Source organism: Brachyhypopomus gauderio, chromosome 20 (genome assembly GCF_052324685.1).
Source record: "Brachyhypopomus gauderio isolate BG-103 chromosome 20, BGAUD_0.2, whole genome shotgun sequence".
Lineage (NCBI taxonomy): Eukaryota > Metazoa > Chordata > Actinopteri > Gymnotiformes > Hypopomidae > Brachyhypopomus > Brachyhypopomus gauderio.
Window position 1 is genome coordinate 3,017,114 of NC_135230.1, and position 21,955 is coordinate 3,039,068.

At 39.8% G+C, this 21,955-nt stretch overlaps 2 protein-coding genes across 3 annotated transcripts in view; both read right to left on the minus strand.

Annotated features, from left to right (window-relative positions):
* LOC143484186 (cytochrome P450 3A30-like) overlaps positions 1 to 7,940 on the minus strand; it is an 8,943-nt gene extending 1,003 nt beyond the window's left edge. The window contains exons 1-12 of the mRNA XM_076982806.1: positions 7,786 to 7,940; positions 6,810 to 6,957; positions 6,500 to 6,593; positions 4,248 to 4,300; positions 3,772 to 3,871; positions 3,225 to 3,338; positions 2,329 to 2,417; positions 1,708 to 1,856; positions 1,351 to 1,478; positions 939 to 1,011; positions 611 to 771; positions 175 to 401 (exon numbers count right to left, since the gene is read on the minus strand). Of these exons, the coding sequence (XP_076838921.1) occupies positions 175 to 401; positions 611 to 771; positions 939 to 1,011; positions 1,351 to 1,478; positions 1,708 to 1,856; positions 2,329 to 2,417; positions 3,225 to 3,338; positions 3,772 to 3,871; positions 4,248 to 4,300; positions 6,500 to 6,593; positions 6,810 to 6,880 (1,259 nt within the window). The 5' untranslated portion in view covers positions 6,881 to 6,957; positions 7,786 to 7,940. The remainder of the gene's footprint in view (positions 1 to 174; positions 402 to 610; positions 772 to 938; positions 1,012 to 1,350; positions 1,479 to 1,707; positions 1,857 to 2,328; positions 2,418 to 3,224; positions 3,339 to 3,771; positions 3,872 to 4,247; positions 4,301 to 6,499; positions 6,594 to 6,809; positions 6,958 to 7,785) is intronic.
* Positions 7,941 to 12,390: 4,450 nt separating this feature from the next.
* Positions 12,391 to 21,490, minus strand: LOC143484187 (cytochrome P450 3A30-like). Of its 2 annotated transcripts, none has more exons than XM_076982807.1 (14): positions 21,338 to 21,490; positions 20,214 to 20,361; positions 19,881 to 19,974; positions 19,550 to 19,602; positions 19,084 to 19,183; positions 18,457 to 18,570; positions 17,701 to 17,789; positions 17,270 to 17,418; positions 14,691 to 14,818; positions 14,092 to 14,164; positions 13,845 to 14,005; positions 13,388 to 13,614; positions 12,933 to 13,095; positions 12,391 to 12,740 (listed from the first exon to the last, which is right to left on the minus strand). In XM_076982807.1, the coding sequence occupies exons 2-14, from the start codon at positions 20,282 to 20,284 to the stop codon at positions 12,624 to 12,626; spliced, it is 1,539 nt and encodes a 512-aa protein (XP_076838922.1). In that variant the 5' UTR covers positions 20,285 to 20,361; positions 21,338 to 21,490; the 3' UTR covers positions 12,391 to 12,623. The 2 variants fall into 2 exon arrangements, with proteins under 2 accessions (XP_076838922.1, XP_076838923.1); XM_076982808.1 differs by lacking the exon at positions 21,338 to 21,490 and adding an exon at positions 20,796 to 21,274.
* Positions 21,491 to 21,955: the final 465 nt, after the last annotated feature.

Consider the following 21,955-nt stretch of genomic DNA (forward strand, 5'->3'; position numbering starts at 1 on the left):
GGACGCATACGATCAGAGACATAATGACAGGAACAGTTACAGGGGACGGATCTGATCAGAAACATAAAGACAGGTAACAAGATAAAATAACTATAAAAACAGACATATACATGCAAATGCATACCCAAACACGCACACACACAGAACACTGCCTTTTCTTGTTTTGCTGTGTACCTCTCTGGGTTAAATGTGTCCGGGTCAGGCCAATATTCGGGGTCTCTATGAAGGGAGTATACTGGTATCATGACGACTGCATCCTTGGGTATGGTGCAGCCGTTGATCTCCACAGTTTTCTTGCAGACTCTTTCCAGCCGAGCAGCGACAGGATACAACCTGAGAGACTCATTCAATGCAGCGTCCAGATAGTCCATGTTCATCACTGCATCATACTGAACTGGAGCCTTCAGGGGGAAACAAAACCCAGAATTGTGTAGAATTTTGTAGTCAGACAAAGTTTCTTATTTTCATTCCTTACAGAACTATACTGAATATAGACTGAGACTGTCCCAGCATCTATGAGGCAATTGTCTCTGTCACAGGCCAAGCTCTCTGTTTGCAACATTGACATTTATAAGAATGAGACAAAATCTGGTATTAGTCAGATTATCACCTTGTCTGGGAAGGTTTGGTCAATCTCCTCCTGGAGTTTTTTCATGGTTTCTGGGTTGGTGGCCATGTTGTAGAAAAAGAAGGTCAGTGTAGCACTAGTCGTCTCGTAGCCAGCAAAGATGAACATCATTGACTGGGAGAGAATCTCATGATCATTCAGGCCTACAGAGATCACACGATCACACGATCACACACACACACACACACACACACACACACACACACACACACACACACACACACACACACACACACACACACACACTTTGTGTCAAACTGTCAACAAGTATAAATACTGTATATTAAAATGTTGAAACTGAAGACAGTACCTTTGCTCATGTTGTTTTCATCTTTTTCTGACTTCTGAGACTCAATCATCAGCTGCATGAAGTCCACTCGTGTCTGCAGATCACGAGACATGAAGGGACCAATTAAATTTAAATAACAGAAGAATAACAAGAGACTTGCACAGAAGTCTCTTGGACCGTGACTGTTAACCCCCTTGGCCAAGCAGAGGAGTACCATTAAAAACAGACATAGGAAACTGTGCTGTTCTAAACAGTAACATTGGGAGTCATATGAACAAATCCAGTGAACCTGGAATAGATATGCAAAATGTAAGAGATGTATGTTCTTTGTTACTTTTGTACTTTCTAACTTTTTATCCACTAACTTTTTATCCACTTTATTTCTTGATCTTTATTATCATCAACATGTTTATCACCTGAAGTCTGAATATACCTTAAGGTCTGTGACTTTTCGTTCAGATTTGATCTTTTGTAAAGAGGCGTAGAAGAAATCAGTCACTGAGGTTGGAAAGAAAGCTAAATCCATTTTCTCCAGTAGAGGTGTGATGAAGGGAAACAGAGCTGTGGAAAAGAACAATGTGAAAGAACACAACATGACAGAACACAACATGATAGAACACAACATGACAGAACACAACATGATAGAACACAACATGATAGAACACAACATGACAACACAACGTGATAGAACATAATGCCATTTTTATCCACCATTACAGTTTACTCCATAGTCAGACATGCAAAGTTTACCAAGACTGAAAAGTTGCACTAAGTCAAAATTATTTATTACCAACAGCAAGGAAGAGTGGGTTGAGAAAGTCGAACTTGAGGAGCTTCTTGACGTTGGTTACAAAGAGGTCCTCAGGGTTGTTGAGGGAATCGATGTCAACACTGAACGCTGTGCTAGTTACCACATCCATACTGTAGGCTCCGAAGAATCTGAAATCATAGATGACATCAAAATTGTTACCTCAGGATAAAATGGGTAAATCTTTATTAATCTAGGAAGAATTATGGGTAAAATACCTTGGAAATACAATATAATGGAACTTTGTTATAGTATTTCAAGAGTGATGCCACATTTATCATTAGTTTAGGATATAACTGCTGTTACATGAAATGGTACTGACTGATTAAGTAGTTTGTTTGACTCCTTAATGTCATGTGTGTTAAGTAGTTTGTGTTCAGTAGGATTGTACTAAAATCTTAACATCACGTATGTTAAGTAGTTTGTGTTCAGTAGGATGGTACTAAGTTATTTATGTCATGTGTATTAAGTATGTTGTGTTCAGGAGGATGGGACTGACTCCTTAATGTAATGTGTGTTAAGTAGTTTGTGTTCAGTAGGATGGGACTGACTCCTTAATGTAATGTGTGTTAAGTATTTTGTGTTCAGTAGAGTGGTACTGACTCCTTAATGTCTGCTGCTTCCTCGCGCTTTGATGTTTTCTCTAGATTTCGAACTAGAGAGCAGGAGTGTGTCTTCATGATCCCAAACATCTATGAACACACAGTTGAACCCCACATTACCAGATCTTTACTAGTACGTATATATTATTAATCAGGTTTTCATTTGTAATGTTAATTATGGAATACAAATAAAATACCAATGGAAATGATTTCAAGTGCTTGTTTTTAACTCTGGAAAAATAGGTCCATAAAAACAGTACTGAATGAACTAGGTAAAACAGGAGAAAAAAAGACATTAGAATCATGCAACCCCAATCACTGACTGAAAGAAAACCATGTAGCTGTATAGAAGCGTGGCAGTATAGTAGAAAGTTGCCATATTGTCAAAAGTAATTTTCACACCAAAATTCACATCAAAATGTATCCTCTGCATATACCCATTTGTGCAGAGAGAACACACACACACACACACACACACACACACACACACACACACACACACACACACACACACACACACACACACACACACACACACACACACTCTCTAGTCATCACTAGGGCCCAGAGCAGTGGGCAGCACCCAGGGAGCAGTTAGGGGTTAATTGCCTTCAGTTGAATCAAACCCACAACCTCCGGTCACAATACATGCTCCCTAACCACCAGACCATAAATGCCTTAGTGTGGCAGAATAGTAGTCTAGCATTATAGTAGTATGGCAATATAGCGGTGTAGCACTATAATCATATTGCAGTGTAGTAGTGTAGCAATATAGCATTATAGTCAGATAGCAGTATAGTGGTGTAGCATTATAGTCATTTAGCAATATAGTAGTGTAGAATAATTGTTATACAGCAGTATTGCAGTGGTGTTTACTGAAGCTAAGTGTCCACACACCTCCTTCAGTCTCCCGCTGGTGAAAGAGGGGGACAGGACACCCCGGATTCTTCTCCAGTCGTCGTCCTCAATGATGGACACAGCGTCATACAATGGCCCATTCAGACGGAAATTCTGACACATAAAGACCAAATGTACAGCGTGAGAACTACAGTCAAAATTTCCTGCACCTTTTTTATTGAAACATTTAAATGTGATTCAACCAAACAAATATTTAAAAACATTAATTATTTAACAATCACCTAAAAAGCTTCTATCAGGTTTAGTTTAGTTGGAGTATAGATAAGACTGAGAAGTATAGATGAGACATACTATAGATATAGTATATATATAACAGCATATATGAGATAGAGTATAGAGGAGTATAAATTAAACATTGGTATTGATGATACGCCATATAGATGAGCAGTATGTATAACAGAGTATAGATTAGATGGAGTATAGATGAGGAGTATATATGGGGAGTATAGATGAGACAGTAGAGATGGAGAGTATATATGGGGAGTATATATGAGGAGTATAGATGTACAAACATGGTAAGTCTTACTCTTCTGTTGGTGAAAAGGGAGTAGCATTCTTTGACCAGGATGGTTTTGATCATCTCTTTGTCCATGATGCTCAACACAGGCTGCCTGGCATCATATATACTAAAAGAGAAATAAGAGAAGTAAATACCTGTTCCAGTCACAGCTCTAACTAGCCTCTTGTGTTAAAGTGTCGGGGGTTCAAGATAACTTTTCTATACTACTGTAACTAGCTACCATAAAATACACTTATTTTTTAACAGAAATAAACAGAAAACCCTGAGAAGAGAATTACATCCTGGAAGAACTACAAAAATTAGAAATATTTCAGAGAAAAAAATTATAGATCTAGACTGTCATTCCACACACACACACACACACACACACACACACACACACACACACACACACACACACACACACACACACACAAACACACAAACACACACAAATCTATGTCATTTTAAAGGTTGTCTGGTTTACAAGGGTTTATACCCACCCCCATAATCTTCCATATTTCTTAAAGCACTCAAAATCAAAATACTGGAAACCCTGTAAAAACACAGATCATACACATACTGAAAGTGATGTTATGTTACAGTATTATTGTCATGTGATGTTATGTTAGTGTCATTTTCATGGTAAAGTGATCTTATGCTGCAGTGTCATGTTCATATAAAATGATCTTATGTTACAGTGTCATGTTCATATTAAAATGATCTTATGTTACAGTGTCATGTTCATATAAAATGATCTTATGTTACAGTGTCATGTTCATTGTAATGTGATCTCATGCTGTATTGTTCTGTTCATGGTACAGTAAGCTTATATTACAGTGTTACTGGGTTGGAATCTCAGGCACAGCAAGCCCTTTCATGGTTTAATTCTTACTTAACTAATTGCTATCAGTTTGTAGAGCTCATTGATATTCCCTGCAAATGCACAAAAGTGAAAGCCTTAGGACCAATATTATTTACATTATACATGCTACCGTTGGGCATAGTTATAAATCAATCAATCAGCCAAACCTAATGAAAAATACAGTTTAGGAAAAATTGAGGTCTGTGTAAGAGATGTTAAATGCTGGATCTCGCTAAACTTCCTCAAACTTAATGGTGACATAATGGAGGTTCTCCTTCTGGATAATTATCATTTGATTTATCATTTAATAATTACATAGATAATACTACTAGGATAGCTTTTCTACATATCTGCAACATTGCCTAGCTAAGAAATGCATTATCACAGCATGATGCAGAAAAATTGGTACATGCCTTTGTTATCTCCAGATTTGACTATTGTAACTCGTTACTGTCAGGATGCTAAAATTTAATAAACTTCAAATAGTTCAAAATGCCGCAGGCAGAGATCTGACTAGGACTAGAAAATTTGATCATATCACACCAGTCTTATCAGCCCTGCATTGGCTCCCAGTTAAATTCTGTATTGATTTTAAAATTCTTTTATTGAATACACGGTTGACACAGAGGGGTGTGGTGAAAGTGTCAGCCCCCCTCCGTCCGAGTACGAGGAGGAGGAATCCAGTTCCCCTCAGCCCGAAGACTCGGAGGGCGGAGCAAGCTCAGGAGAGGAGCCGGAGAGAGGGCCCCCTTCGGAGTGCTCCGAAGTGAAGTCGTGGGTGAGGGGCCAATGGGCCAAGGACACTCCGCGATCTTCCTCAGAGGAGAAGATGGACTGTCCGGAGGGCAGCACACCTGAGGCCATCAGCATGAGGAGCCCATCAGCCCATCACCCCCGGATTGCCCTTTTCCCCAGTTGCGGGGTTACAGGTGTGGAAGCCTGGTCTCCTGTTTCCCCTGATCCCTGTGCCTGTGTTTTTGTCTGTCCCGGTGTTTCTCCCCAATCCCTTGTTCCCCTTGTTCGTTCCTTTTTCCAAATGGCTGCCTACCTACCCGAGAAATACTGAGACAAGTAGAGATGAGCTTTTCCTGATATCTACCCTGAGTCTGCCACCTCCTGACTAACCAGCTGTGATGAAGGATAAACACACTGCCCTGACTAACCAGCTGTGATGAAGGATAAACACACTGCCCTGACTAACCAGCTGTGATGAAGGATAAACACACTGCCCTGGACCCTCTCACCACCCTGAGTTCTCCCCTGCTATGGCTGTATCTCCGCAGCCCTGCACTACTATTACCAACCATTAAGAAGTTTAGGACTGAATAAAAATGACATAGCGAACACATGTATATAAATACACACAAAGATGACAATTATTTATCATTCCCCTCTTTTCTTTGTTTATGTATCTCTCTAATTGTTGTTATGGTGACCGGTGTCATCCAGAGGAGGATGGGTTCCCCCCCTGAGTCTTGGTTCCTCTCAAGGTTTCTTCCTCATGCTCTTAGGGAGTTTGTCCTTGCCACTGTCGCCCTTGGCTTGCTCACTGGGGGCTTGGACTCAGCACTTGTAAAGCTGCTTTGTAACAACAACTGTTGTAAAAAGCGCTTTATAAATACATTTATTGATTGATTTTGTTCATGTTAAAGTGATCTTATATTACAGTGTTATGTTAACATTAAAAAGATCTTATATTACAGTATTATGTTAATGTTTAAATTATCTTATATTACAGTGTTATGTTCATGTTAAAATGATCTTATATTACAATTCTATGTTAATGTTATCTTATGTTACAGTGTTATATTCATGTTACTGATATAATGTTGCAGTGTCATATTTATGTTAAAGTGATCTTATTTTGCAGTGTGGTCATTTACGATTTACCTTCTTATATTCTAACATGTTTCCAATGAACGGTAAAGGTTTAGGACCAGGAATTCCCAGCCTGGTAAAGACACCATGGGGCCAATATCCATATCTGCAAATTACAGAAAAAAACATTTATTCTCATCTGGAAATTATAGAAAAATCCACATCTAGAGGAAACATTTGTGTTCCCATTACTTATGAACAACGCTGAATTAAACATTCATAAGCACTCAGAAACACGAAAACGACTTGTAAGGTCATATTACATACAAAAACTGTTATTAATAACTGTGAAATACATGAAACAAATGAATAGTGTACTTACAGAACTACCAGGCTCAGAAACAGTATCAGAAGGGCCCATGTTTCAGCAGAGAACACCCAAAAGAAACCCATTATTACTGTTAACGGACTGAGCACAACGACACGGTTCCTCCAGACAATACAGAACAGCAGGTAGAAACACCTTTTACCTGCAAAGTAAAGAGCTTTTAAACCGCAGTCTACAGGTTAATTATTAAACACACACACACACACACACACACACACACACACACACACACACACACACACACACACACACACACACACACACACACACAGCTAACCTCTGCACATTTCCGCTGGGGTACATCAGACTAAACTTTAAATACACTCCCTTGCAACGTCACACATATTCGTATGTTACTGTGTAATAATAATAATAATAATAATAATAATAATATAAAATAAACCCGTTTTATTAAATCAACCAAGAGGAGAAACCTGACAATAACTGTATATCATTTAGTGAAGCTTACATATTAACGCTTAATGTCGATGAATCGCTAAATACAGACAGCTGCGTAGTTGCTGACTGATCTTTCAGGTTATTTCAGTTTTCCCTTCAAAATATTATTTTAAAACCGAGACACTGCCCTCTGGTGGTGATACGTTTTTCTTAATACAAACAATAGTGACATTTTCAGTAACTCCGCGCTCTCCATCTGTCTTGCTTTACCGTTTCATCGTATTTACTGTCTTCGCTCCTGTTTAACACTGATGTTCTGTGTTGCTTACATTATAGCTATATAATACCAACACACTGAACTGGTATTTCAATAGAGGTCCATGACAAAAGACAAACTTAAGACGAATGGAAATCTTAGGTCACCCGTCTACGTTTAGTGTCTGAAATCGACAATAACCAACATACACCCAGCCCTCGTTAAAGCTACAACGAAACTTCGCCGCTGTAGACCCTGCACGCATAAACCAGGTCTCCGGAAGGAAAACCCCAAATAATCATGAAAACAACATACCCGAAATTCCCGAAGTTTGATAGTATTAAAAGTCTATAACCAAGAGCAGAAATATAGTTACGTTGTTCACAACACCAAGCACTGACAATCGTATTGAATCACTGCCGTTCTGGTGTTGAACACTTTTCAACATTATATAAGATGGGAGTGGCCAAGAGTAGCTCGTCTTTGTCTCGTCAGAAACGGCACATACTTGTAAACAGTGCACTGTACTAGCATATGTAACCACCTACATGAAGCAGCAACTATGACGCTTTGACATCAGTACTGAAGACATTCACACATACAGAGACCTTATAGAGTTGAAGAAATAAATCAAAAAAAGATTCCATGTAAGTAACTGCAGTGTGCTTGTAAGATACGTAAAGATAATATCAATTGTAGTGTACACAATGTTTTCAGAAACTAGCATTTGAAACTATATATTAGCAGGTGAGTAATATTAGCATTCAGGTGAGTAATATTACTATTCATGTGAGTAATATTAGCATTCAGGTGATTGAGACCTAGAGTTTCAGGATGCTGCAACTCTGGGTGGGGCTGTGGCTTCAAAAGGGGGGGGGGGTGATGTGACTAACTTATATCTGCAGTGTAAAATATAAATGTAACTTATATATGTGTAAGGTTTTTATATGCAATGTCTCCCCTAATTTGCTCCAGGATTAATAATCTATATTCTATCTGATGTAACATACAGTATATGTACAATCAGTGGCGTGCACAGACATTTTGAGGGGCAAGTGCTCGGGGGGGGGGGGGGGGGGGGGGGGGGGGGGGGGTGAAGGGCACTTTTTAGCGCACATGGAACACTTCATTATAAAAAAAATTACAAGCACATGTTGAATGAAATTTGACATTTTATTTGTAACATTCTCTAAACGGGAGTTTTCAATGGAGAAAAGTCACACAGCGAACTGATTAAATTTAAAATTCATATCCAATATTAACTATACACCGTCATGTCATTCAGTTAACTTCTGTTTACCCTCCACTGACTGCAGGCATTGTTGCATATATTTTGCAATTAGTACATCAATATAGGCCTACTATTAAGACAGTAAAAAGACCAAAAAGTAAGAAGTTATAGGCTACTGAATGCAGATGGGCATTTTTCACTGGTAGGCCTAATGGGGAACTTCCCGTTTCTTCTTTCACAAATGAATGTGTTAATTTATGTTGCCTAACAAAACCTATACAACAGAAGACGTTCAGCTTAACACATAGATTTGCAAACTCTACCTTAATTATTTGTATGTGGTCGTCCTCACGTTATCTATCATTGATTTGGGCTAGTGCGACTAGTTTATCAGGTGACCAGTCGGCTAAAAATGTTTAGTAGTTTGGTGCTGTATGACACATTTTACTGCACAACAAAATGATTTCATGTTGGGCTTAGAGGGCAAACGGTACGATTTGATTTTACTTGATGTGTATGTGACCTGGCTGGTGGGGACGGGAGAAGAAGTCTATCTGTGACCGTGTGTGCTGTGCTGAAGACGCTTCCTTCCACTCGCTGAACTGAACTGCTGCTGCAGCGCTTCTGGTGTTAAAGGAAGAGAGAGGTCGGGTGTGTGCGAGGTGGTGGCTCATGTCAGGGCATTGTTTTTAATCACTCAGGTTTTCAAAAGATCATTTCAAACCGACCTCATTAAAATGATAATTAAAAACCCCCGAAGTTTCAAAAGGGCACTTTCGATGATAAAGGGCAGAGTTGGTGGTGCTTTAGCACGCCACTGTGTACAATGGTTTTCAAAAGGTCCTTTGAGAACACCTTATTAACATCATCAGAAACTGCACGAAGTCTGGGTGTAACGTTGGACAACGAGTTGTCCTTCTCAACACATGTTTCAAAACTGACCAGATCCTGCAGATTTCTCCCCTACAACATACGGAGAATACGACCCTTCCTTTCACAGGAAGCTACTCAAGTGCTTGTGCAGTCTCTAGTAATCTCTAAGCTGGACTACTGCAATTCCCTACTTGCAGGTCTTCCTCTACGGGTCATCAGACCTCTACAACTAATTCAGAATGCTGCAGCACGACTGGTCTTCAATCTCCCCAAGTTCTCACATGTGACTCCTCTGCTACGCTCTCTTCACTGGTTTCCAGTAGCGGCACGCATCAGATATAAAACCTCGATGCTTGCTTTCAAAGCCAAAAATGGACTGGCCCCTCCCTACATGATGTCCATGGTCAAAAGCCGATCCGTACAGCGAACACTCAGAACCCCAAGCTTGGCTCAACTCAAAAATCCATGCTTAAAGTCTCATGGAAGACAAAGCTCCAGACTATTCTCTGTCCTGCCTCCAAGATGGTGGAACGATCTTCCATTAGCTGCTAGGACTGCAGAGTCTATTGCTATCTTCAAGCGTAGACTGAAGACTCACCTGTTGAGTTCTTACCAGAGCACTAACTCGGCTGATACCACTTGCCGTTATTCTTAAATTGTATGTCTGTCTATGGTCCTGCTTGGCAAATGTCTAACTTGCAAAACACTAGGTAATGATATTGACTCCTGTAGTTTAGTAGTAGTCTGACTCAATGGTATCTTGAATTCTGGCCTATCCGTACTATTACCTAGGATGAATTCTGTGATCGGATGCAAAGCACTTTGTAAGTTGCTCTGGATAAGAGCGTCTGCTAAATCACGTAAATGTAAATGTAAAATGTTTGTGTCACAGTAGGGGTGGGCGATATGGGAAAAAAATAGTATCACGATTTTTTTCATAAAATCACGATTTCGATTTTTTATCACGATCTTCCATCCAAAAAAAACCAAAAAAAAATTGGGGCTACAAAGCTTTTTTTAATGCAGATTTCAATGAATGATATTGCAATTTTCCATGTGCAAACATTGTAAACAAAAAATGTAAACAACACACGTGACACTGTGTCACGTAGGGCTACGCCCCCCTCTCCTAGCTGTCACTCCGGTTTCCCTGTTCCTCTTGTCTGTTGTTCCCTGCTCCTTGAGCCTGCCTTGTTGTGTGTTTCTATGGTTTCCCCACGTCTGCCACGCGCTTGTCGTTATTGTCTTCACCTGTTTCCATAGTTGCCAGGTTTGCGGTTTTCACGCCAAATTGGGCTTGTTTGAAAATCCAGCCGCGGGTAAAAATTCTGGGGTCGCGGGATGCGGTTCTTTGGGCTACTTTGTGCGGGATATTTTTGTAGGACCTGGCAACCCTGCCTGTTTCTAGTCTAGTTCAATGTATTTATAGTCCCGTGTCTCCCATGTCGGTATCGGTTATTTTGTGCTACTTACCTGTTTATTCTCTTGCCTCGTTCGTGCTCTAGTGGATTTAACTGTTTCTGTTTCGTCTTCGTCGTAAGTACGTTCAGCCTAGTTTTTGTTTCCCGTGCCTTTTGTTCTTTGTGCCACCATGCCCGTTTATATTTCATGTTCGGACTGCCTACCCGTTATGACCCCTGCCCGGTATTACGACACTACCTTTGGAGTTCCATTCAATAAATCTCGCTCTCCTCAGCGTTTGTGTCCGCCTCCCTGCTCTGCGTCACGCAGTTCCTTACACTGTTAAAGTGCACTATTGCACTAAATATTTCCCAGCACTTTAAACTTCAAGTTAAATATTTATACATATAGTCGAAATGATTCGATATAATTCGCTTTTTTATCACATTATTTAATGGTGGTTTATTTTCAAAACGCCCAATCTTAACGTCTTCACGTTCTGTCATGTTTCGTCCTGGAATTACAAGAGGCTCGTATTTGTTAACGTAATACAAGAGACTGTTCAGTCAGACAGATAGGCCTATTTGATGTGAAACGAAGTAGTTACAATTTCAAGCATTTCAAGTAGGCTACTTAGCCTAAATTCCAGCACTTTTCAAACCTAAAACACAAAGCAACATTAAAATTCGTCAAGTAAATGTTCCTTCCCGTTTTTGAGGGATGTTTATTTATACTACTACATTTCGTTCGCGCGAGGTGTGGCGGAGTCGCGCGCTATGGTCACTTGTGAGACGGCTGCCCGCATTGTTTCACTTTCGGCATATTACTTGGGATGTCTACGTCTCAAGTGATTGAATAAATTTGTTGTACTGGCATTGGATGTTTTCACGTGTCTTTGCACACTTTACATATCGCTGTAGTTTGGTCTTGGTCAGTGGAAGAAAATCTGAATCAATTTCAGATTACAGAGCTGGATTTCCTCTTCATTACCAGCTCCTCGGTTTGGCTTTCAGCCGTCGTTGTTTTTATTTTTACAAACACAACATGGAGGCGTGGAAGACGCACAGTTCGCTGTGATTGGTCAGTCCTACGCCCTACGTCTGACGCATCGGTGGGAACCAGCATAAAAAAGTCATTGCGCTGATTGGCAAAGGCGATCTATACGATTTCTCTAATTTGGTAGATCGCCTGCGATTCTCCACTCGTTATCGCCATTCACGATTTTATATCGTCATATCGTGCACCCCTATGTCACAGACTAAAATATGTGGATTTCATAGTTTTTATGTTAAATTGTTCAAATTAAATTGATATTTTTAGAATTTTTAAGTGACAGCTTTATTTACAATAAAACATTTACAGCAAGTACATACTTATTGAAGAATATACTAATTATTGATAAATAAGACTCATACTTATGCATATGTACAAGTTTATTTCTATAATGTACAGATGTATGACTTTTTCCATTACAATATCCCTGATGTTAGAATACACCCCATTACTATATTAATAATTTACATTAAGGGATTTTACAGAGTTCACACAGTTGTACAGATAATGGTGGGGTTGTACAGTTAATAGTGGGGTTATGGGTTATGCAGGGATTATGCATTACAAGACAGCAAAGTAGCCCTGTGTGTTCAGCCTAGGAGTTCACATAGTTGTTGGAGAGTTCAGTGGTGCTGTGTCTCCGAGGGGTGAATTTGAGTTTAACGGTGTCTTTAGGTGCCAACAGCGCTGTAACTCCCAGCTCCATAGGAACCTGGTCAGATACAGAGGTGACAATAAACCACAATCCCCAAGCATCATGAGCCTGAACCACCACGGGCTCCACCCATCATGGGTCCCACCTATAACGGGCCCCACCCATCACGGGCCCCACCCATGACTCCACCCCCAGTCACACCTGAGGTTAAGGCTTGTTGTAAATTAGATTTATTTAGACAAAACTGACCTTTGTCTCTGCACAGACGTTGACATCGAAACTTTGCAGTATCTCCACGATGGCCAGCTTCATGGACATCATAGCGAACCTCATCCCAATGCAGTTCCTGGGTCCTGCCCCAAAGGGCATGAACACGTAGGGGTCTATGAGCTCCTTGTTACCCTTAGTGAACCTGCACATGAAAGGAACAGTTACTGGGGACTGATCTGATCAGAGACATAAGGACAGGAACAGTTACTGGGGATGGATCAGATCAGAGACGTAAGGACAGGAACAGTTACTGGGGACGCATACGATCAGAGATGTAATGACAGGAACAGTTACAGGGGACGGATCTGATCAGAGACATAAAGACAGGTAACAAGATAAAATTACTATAAAAACAGACACATACATGCAAATGCATACCCAAACACGCACACACATGCACACAGAACACTGCCTTTTCTTGTTTTGCTGTGTACCTCTCTGGGTTAAAGGTGTCCGGGTCAGGCCAGTATTCGGGGTCTCTATGAAGGGAGTAGATTGGTATCATGACGACTGCATCCTTGGGTATGGTGCAGCCGTTGATCTCCACGGTTTTCTTGCAGACTCTTTCCAGCCGAGCAGCGACAGGATACAACCTGAGAGACTCATTCAATGCAGCGTCCAGATAGTCCATGTTCATCACTGCATCATACTGAACTGGAGCCTTCAGGGGGAAACAAAACCCAGAATTGTGTAATCAGAAAAAGTTTCTCATTTTCTATATTCTACAGTGGTTCATTATCATTCAGAGTTCCTTACAGAACTATACTGAATATAGACTGAGACTGTCCCAGCATCTATGAGGCAACTGTCTCTGTCACAGGCCAAGCTCTCTGTTTGCAACATGGACATTTATCAGAATGAGACAAAATCTGGGATTAGTCAGATTATCACCTTGTCTGGGAAGGTTTGGTCAATCTCCTCCTGGAGTTTTTTCATGGTTTCTGGGTTGGTGGTCATGTTGTAGAAGAAGAAGGTCAGTGTAGCACTAGTCGTCTCGTAGCCAGCAAAGATGAAGATCATCGACTGGGACAGGATCTCATGATCATTCAGACCTACAGAGATCACACATGCGCACACACACACTTTGTGTCAAAACTGTCAACAAGTATAAATAAAATGTTGAAACTGAAGACAGTACCTTTGCGCATGTTGTTTTCATCATTTTCTGACTTCTGAGAATCAATCATCAGCTGCATGAAGTCCACTCGTGTCTGCAGATCATGAATCAGAATCAGAAGCTTTATTTCGCCAGGTATGTTAAACATACTAGGAATTTGTCTTGGTGAGAGCAACACATGTATGACATGTAACACATGCACAGACTGTTAACAAACATAGCTCTAAAAGAAGGTACAATAAACAATAAATAGACTCTAGAATATAGTTAAGCTAAGACATAAATAAGACAATATAAAATCTATACTGTTCATCTATGAGTATGAATATGTGTATGTGAATATGTGAATTTGAGACATGAAGGGACCGATTAAATCTAAATAACATTGCACAGAAGTCTCTTGGACCAATCAGAGGAGCACCTTCAAAAACAGACCTAGGAAACTGTGCTGTTCTAAACAGTAACATTGGGAATCATGTGATCAAATCCAGTCAACTTGGCATGGATATGCAAAATGTAAGAGATTTATGTTCTTTGTAACTTTTTGTCCACTAAACAGTATTTTTATTTATTCATCTTCATTATTATCATCATGTTTATCACCTGAAGTCTGAATATACCTTAAGGTTTGTGACTTTTCGTTCAGACTTGATCTTTTGTAAAGAGGCGTAGAAGAAATCAGCCATTGAAGTTGGAAAGAAAGCGAAATCCATTTTCTCCAGTAGAGGTGTGATGAAGGGAAACAGAGCTGTGAAAAAGAACACAACATGATAGAACATTTGACAGAACACAACATGATAGGACACAACACATGACGGAACACAACATGGAGGAACACATGGCGGAACATAACATGATGGAACACATGACACAACACGACGGAACACAACACGACAGAATACAACACGACGGAACACATGATAGACCACAACGCGACAAAACACAACACGGCGGAACACAACACGACGGAACACAACATTCTCACTAAACTGCTGGAGCGAACAGTAGCTGCGCAGTTAAAGGAACATATTGAATCCTGTGATCTGTTTGAGGTCTTTCAGTCAGGTTTTAGGAGAAATCACAGTACCGAAACTGCTCTTGTCAGGGCGGTGAATGATTTGTTGATGGTGGCTGACCAGGGACTGCTTAGTTTGCTTATTTTACTGGACCTAACTGCAGCATTTGACACAGTGTGCCATAGCCTATTGCTATCTCGGCTTAAAAATATGATTGGCATAACTGGAACTGCGTTAGCATGGTTCACTTCTTATCTCTCTGACAGGCAGCAGTTTGTTTCTATTGGAGGTTTTAAATCCGACATTTGTTCCGTGTTACATGGAGTCCCCCAGGGGTCAGTCCTTGGACCTCTGCTTTTCATTTTGTACCTGCTTCCTCTTGGGGACATCATTAGGCAGCATGGGCTGCAGTTTCATTGCTATGCTGACGATTTGCAGATTTATATCTATACCAAACCTGCCCATAGCTTGCCTCCTCTTGCCTTGTTGAGCTGCTTAATGGATGTTAAGGCATGGATGATGGAGAACTTCCTGAGTTTAAACAATAGAAAGTCTGAGCCCATCATAATTGCTTCTCCTGCTACAGTTAGGAGACTGTGGTGACACTACTGTTAGTATTCCGGGTTTTGTTTCTACCTCTGCTGAGGTAAGAAATCTCGGAGTCACGTTTGATTCTACGTTATCTTTTGAGTCACACATTAAAAATACATGTAGGGCAGCCTTCTTCCACCTTAGGAGTATTTCTAGGATTCGCCCTTTCCTTTCTTTTGCTGCTGCTGAGACCTTGATCCATGCGTTTGTCACATGCCGACTGGATTACTCCAATGCTCTGTTGTATGGCCTCCCTGCGCGGGCTTTGAGCAAGCTGCAGTATGTGCAGAATTCAGCTGCGAGGGTGCTTACCCATAAAAGATCTTGGGAGCATATTACCCCGGTTCTGTGTCACCTTCATTGGCTTCCAGTGCAGTATCGCATCCAGTACAAACTGCTCGTGTTGGTTTTTAAATCCCTGCATGACCTTGCTCCTCCCTACTTAAGTAGGTTATTCCAGCCATACTCCCCGATACGTACACTTAGATCTTCAAGCCAACACTTGCTTGTGGTTCCGCCCTATAAGTTAAATTCCACTGGGAAGAGAGCATTCTGTGTTGCGGGTCCAGTGCTGTGGAATGGGCTCCCTGATGAAATGCGGGCTTGTTCATCTATAGATATTTTTAAAACAGGCCTTAAAACTCATCTTTTTAAATTGGCTGGGATGAGATGGATGAGATTTATAGATTTTAGTGTTATTCTGTATCTTTATGCATATTTATCTGTATTTTTATTTTTCTTGTGTTGTACAGTGTCCTTGGGTGTCCAGAAAGGCGCTTTACAAATAAAATGTTATTATTATTATGACGGAACGCAACATGACGGAACATAATGTCAGTGTCACGAATGGAGCCACTCCTTCTGGTAGTCCTGTCCATGTCTTCTGTTTAGCCACATCTAGATCAGTTCCTCAGTTAATCCTGTCCATGTCTTCTGTTGTTCTTCACCTTCTTGTCATGTCTGTCCCTCCTCCCTTGCTATGCTACCAGGTTTTTCTGGATTAGGTTTGATTTGTTTGGTACTCAAACTCCCTGTGTTTCAATCCATCTTGGTAAGTCAATGTGTTAGTGATCCATGTGTTAATACTCCCTGGTGTGTGTTCAGTATTCCCTAGTATGCAGTTGTATCTGGTTTGCAAGTTGTTTCTTTGTCTATATGCATCTCATCTCTCCCATGTTTCTAGTTTTTGTATTCGTTGTATTCCTTGTCTTTTGTAAATATGAGTTATTCTGTCTGGCTTTTGGTTTCTTGTGTTGTTATGCCTCGCTGTCCTCGTACCCTCCGGGTCGGTATGGCTTGGCTGGTGGAGGCTACTGGTGTAAGTCAGTTCTGCACCCCAGTTAATAAACCCTGCTCTCCTCAGCATTTGTGTCTGTCTCTTGGCTCCAGGACGTTACAGATTGACGTGCCTACCAAGGACACAGCTAGAGAGCAGGGCTCTGGTAAGTCTTCGTGTTGGGACAGACCATAGACTGCTCCCATTCATCTTGAGTCTTCCATGTCCCAGCCTAACCCTAACCCTAACCCTAGTCAGGCATGCAAAGATTACCAAGACAACAGAAAAGTTGCACTAAGTCAAAATGATGTATTACCAACAGCAAGGAAGAGTGGGTTGAGTAAGTTGAATTTCAGCATCTTCTTGATGTTGGTTACAAAGAGGTCCTCAGGGTTGTTGAGGGAATCGATATCAACACTGAACGCTGTGCTAGTTACCACATCCATACTGTAGGCTCCAAAGAATCTGAAATCATAGATGACATCAAAACTGTTACCTCAGGATAAAATGGGTAAATCTTTATTCATCTAGGAAGAATTATGAGTAAAATACCTTGGAAATATAATTTGTAATGGATGTTTGTTATAGCATTTCAAGAATGATACCACATTTATCATTAGTTTAAGATACAACTGCTGTTACATGAAATGTTACTGACTGATTAAGTAGTTTGTGTTCAGTAGGATGGTACAAAGTTCTTAATGTCATGTGTGTTAAGTAGTTTGTGTTCAGTAGGATGGTACTGACTCCTTAATGTCTGCTGCTTCCTCGCGCTTTGATGTTTTCTCTAGATTTTGAACTAGAGAGCGGGAGTGTGTCTTCATGATCCCAAACATCTATGAACACACAGTTGCACCCAAAATTACCAGATCTTTACTAGTACGTATATATTAATAATCAGGTTTTCATTTGTAATGTTAATTATGAAATACAAATGATTTCAATTGTTTGTTTTTAACTCTAGAAAAATAGGTCTAAAGAGAAGACCATAAAAACAGTACTGAATAAACTAGGTAAAACACATTAGAAACACATTAGAATCATGCAAACCCAATCACTGACTGAAAGAAAACCATGTAGCTGTATAGAAGCGTGACAGTATAGTTAAGTTGCCATATTGTCAATTGTGATTTTTACCCCAATTGAAATTAGTCCACTGCATTTTTCCCCCATTTGTACAGTGACACACACACACACACACACACACACACACACACTCACACTCTCTTTCGCTCTCTTGCTCTCTCTCTCTCTAGTCATTACTAGGCCCCAGAGCAGTGGGCAGCCCAAGCCCAGCACCCAGGGAGCAGTTAATTAAGTTCAGTGATGGCCTAGGGCCTGGGAATCAAAACCACAACCCTCCGGTCACAATACCTGTTCCCTAACCACCAAACCATAACTGCCGTAGTGTGGTAGACTAGTAGTGCAGCATTATAGTCATACAGTAGTATAGAATTATAGTCATATAGCAGTGGTGTTTAGTGAGGCTAAGTGTCCACACACCTCCTTCAGTCTCCCGCTGGTGAAAGAGGGGGACAGGACACCCCGGATTCTTCTCCAGTCGTCGTCCTTGACGAGGGACACAGCGTCATACAATGGCCCGCTCAGACGGAAATCCTGACACATAATGACCAAATGTACAGTGTGAGAACTACAGTCAAAACTCCCTGCACCTTTTTAATTGAAACATTTAAATGTGTTTCAGCCTAACATATTTAAAACCATCCATTATTTAAGAACCACCTAAATAACTGCTATCAGGTTTAGTTGACTATTACTAGGAGATTACTCTTGTCCAGATTGTGGGGAGGGCACAGTTATTGTCAGCTAGTAGAGATAAGTATGAGGAGTATAAATGAGACTGTGGAGTATAGATAAAACTGAGGAGTATAGATGAGACATACTAAAGATGAGCAGTATATATAAAACAGCACAGATGAGAGAATATAGAGGAGTAGTACAAATGAAACATTGGAGTATTGATAATGCATAGTATAGATGAGCAGTATATATCAGTAGCAAACCGTGACCATTAAACCTGGGCCCATTCTCTGACGGTTCCCCACTGGTATATATAAAACATAGTATAGATTAGATGGAGTATAGATGTACAAACATGGTAAGTCTTACTCTTCTATTGGTGAAAAGGGAGTAGCATTCTTTGACCAGGATGGTTTTGATCATCTCTTTGTCCATGATGCTCAACACAGGCTGCCTGGCATCATATATACTGAAAGAGAAATAAGTGAAGTAAATACATGTTCCAGTCACAGCTCTAACTAGTTTTCAAGTTCAAGATAACTTTTCTGTACTACTGTAACTAGCTACCATAAAATACACTTCTTTTTTTAACAGAAATAAACAGAAAAACCTGAGAAGAGAATTACATCCTGGAAGAACTACAAAAATTAGAAATATTTTAGAGAGAAAAAAAATCATAGATCAAGTCATCACACACACACACAAATATAATATAATATAAAATTATATATATATATATATATATATATATATATATATATATATATATATATATATATATATATATATAATATAAAAGACCATCTGGTGTACAAGTACAAGGGTTTACACTCACCCCCATATTCTTCCATATTTCTTAAAGCACTCAAAATCAAAATATTGGAAACCCTGTAAAAACACAGATTATACACATTCTGAAAGTTACAGTTATGTTACAGTATCATGTTCATATTACAGTGATCTTATGCTGCAGTGTCATGTTCATGGTCATGTGATCTCATGCTCTAGTGTTCTGTTCATGTTAACGTGATCTTATATTGAGGTGTTATGTTAATGTTAAAGTTATCTTATGTTTCAGTGTTATATTCATGTCACTCATCTAATGCTGCAGTGTCATGTTTATGTTAAAGTGATCTTATTTTGCAGTGTGGTCATTTACGATTTACCTTCTTATATTCTAACATGTTTCCAATGAACGGTAAAGGTTTAGGACCAGGAATTCCCAGCCTGGCAAAAACACTGTGGGGCCAATATCCATATCTGCATACAGAAATAACATTTATTCTCATCTGGAAATTATAGAAAAATCCACATCTGGAAGTTACAGTAAATAATTACATTTATTATAATAACAATAGAAAGATCATTATAGATCTGTTTACCATCTTATGACTTAAGTTGAATGAAACTCAAAAACATTTCCTTGTAAGGTTATATTTATATAAAACCATTATTATGCTAACTGAGAAATACATGAAACAAATGAATAGTGTACTTACAGAACTACCAGGCTCAGAAACAGTATCAGAAGGGCCCATGTTTCAGCAGAGAACACCCAAAAGAAACCCATTATTACTGTTAACGGACTGAGCACGAAGACACGGTTCCTCCAGACAATACAGAACAGCAGGTAGAAACTACCTTTACCTGCAAAGGAAAGCACTTCTAAGCATTATATATATATATATATATATATATATATATATATATATATATATATATATATATATATATATATATATATATATGTGTGTGTGTAAATGTGCCATATTTTGTCAATTGCGATTATTTACACCGCAATCGAAATTTGTCCTCCGCTTTTAACCCATCTGTGCAGTTAGAACACACACACACTAGTGATTACTAGGGAGCTGTGGATCACACGTGCCCAGAGCGGTGGGCAGCCCTAGCCCGGCGCCCGGGGAGCAGTTGTGGTTAGGTGCCTTGGCACCTCAGTGGGCATCCCCCCAGGATCTATTCATTCATATAAAATACGACGATTATCTATTCATTCATATAAAATAACGCAAGGATCTATTCGTTCAATAACTGTATACATTTAATCATTTAGTGAAGCTTACATATTATCGTTTAATGTCGATGAATCGCTAAATACAGACAGCTGCGTGGTTGCTGACTGATCTTTCAGATTCAGTTTTCCCTACAAAATATTATTTTAAAACCGAGACACTGCCCTCTGGTGGTGATACGTTTTTCTTAATACAAACAATAGTGACATTTTCAGTAACTCCGCGCTCTCCATCCGTCTTGCTTTACCGTTTCATCGTATTTACTGTCTTCGCTCCTGTTTAACACTGATGTTCTGTGTTGCTTACATTATAGCTATATAATACCAACACACTGAACTGGTATTTCAATAGAGGTCCATGACAAAACACGAACTTAAGATGAATGGAAATCTTAGGTCACCCGTCTACGTTTAGTGTCTGAAATCGACAATAACCAACATACACGCAGCCCTCGTTAAAGCTACAACGAAACTTCGCCGCAGTTGACTCTAAGTTGACCTTGCACGCATCAACCAGGTATCTGGTCGGACCAGCGATGGAAAACCCCAAATAGTCATGAAGGAAAACCCTAAACGATCATGAAAACAACATACCCGAAATAGGACGACGCTGAAGTTGGTTACTTATTCACAGTTTGACTTTCGTTTGGTTACTTATTCGCAGCTCCTTATTCGGCGGCTGAAGTTGGTTCCTTATTCAAAAGGGGTGTGTTCACGATGCGTGTTTGCTGCGCACTTTGATAGATTAAACAAACGAGCGTAGGAGCATACATTTAAGAGGTTATTGTTTCCCACACTGAGTTTGTGAATGTAGAAAAAATATATAATGAAAGCATTCCTTTTGTAAAATGGTTTCTATTTCAAGTCGTTCCAATTGTATGCAATTTGTACATGATGATTGAATTCGTCAGCATTTCTAACGTAAGGAAACATATTCTTAGATTTGAAAACTAAAACACAGAAATGCTGTTCTAGAACACAAATAATTGGAAGAAGAAATTCCAGCACACAACATGACATATTGAGCAGTGGGCATATAGGTGAACGCATTTAAAGGGGCAGTTTCAGAGGCTTATTGAAGGCCTTATTGATGGTGGGCCAGTGAAATAACAAATGCATCATGGAGGTCACTCCCTAAGAGAGGAACCTGATTTTAGCCTGATCCAACATAATTTAATACCTCAAATCTAACTGGAAACACGGCATTTTGAG

Excerpts from the sequence above, each read along its gene's own strand:
- LOC143484187 (XM_076982807.1), bottom strand. The coding sequence starts at position 20,284 with ATGGGTTTCTTTTGGGTGTTCTCTGCTGAAACATGGGCCCTTCTGATA. Across the intron at positions 13,615-13,844 it reads ACCAAACCTTCCCAGACAAG|GCTCCAGTTCAGTATGATGC; the intron begins GTGATAATCTGA and ends TTCCCCCTGAAG. Across the intron at positions 12,741-12,932 it reads ACGTCTGTGCAGAGACAAAG|GTTCCTATGGAGCTGGGAGT; the intron begins GTCAGTTTTGTC and ends GTATCTGACCAG.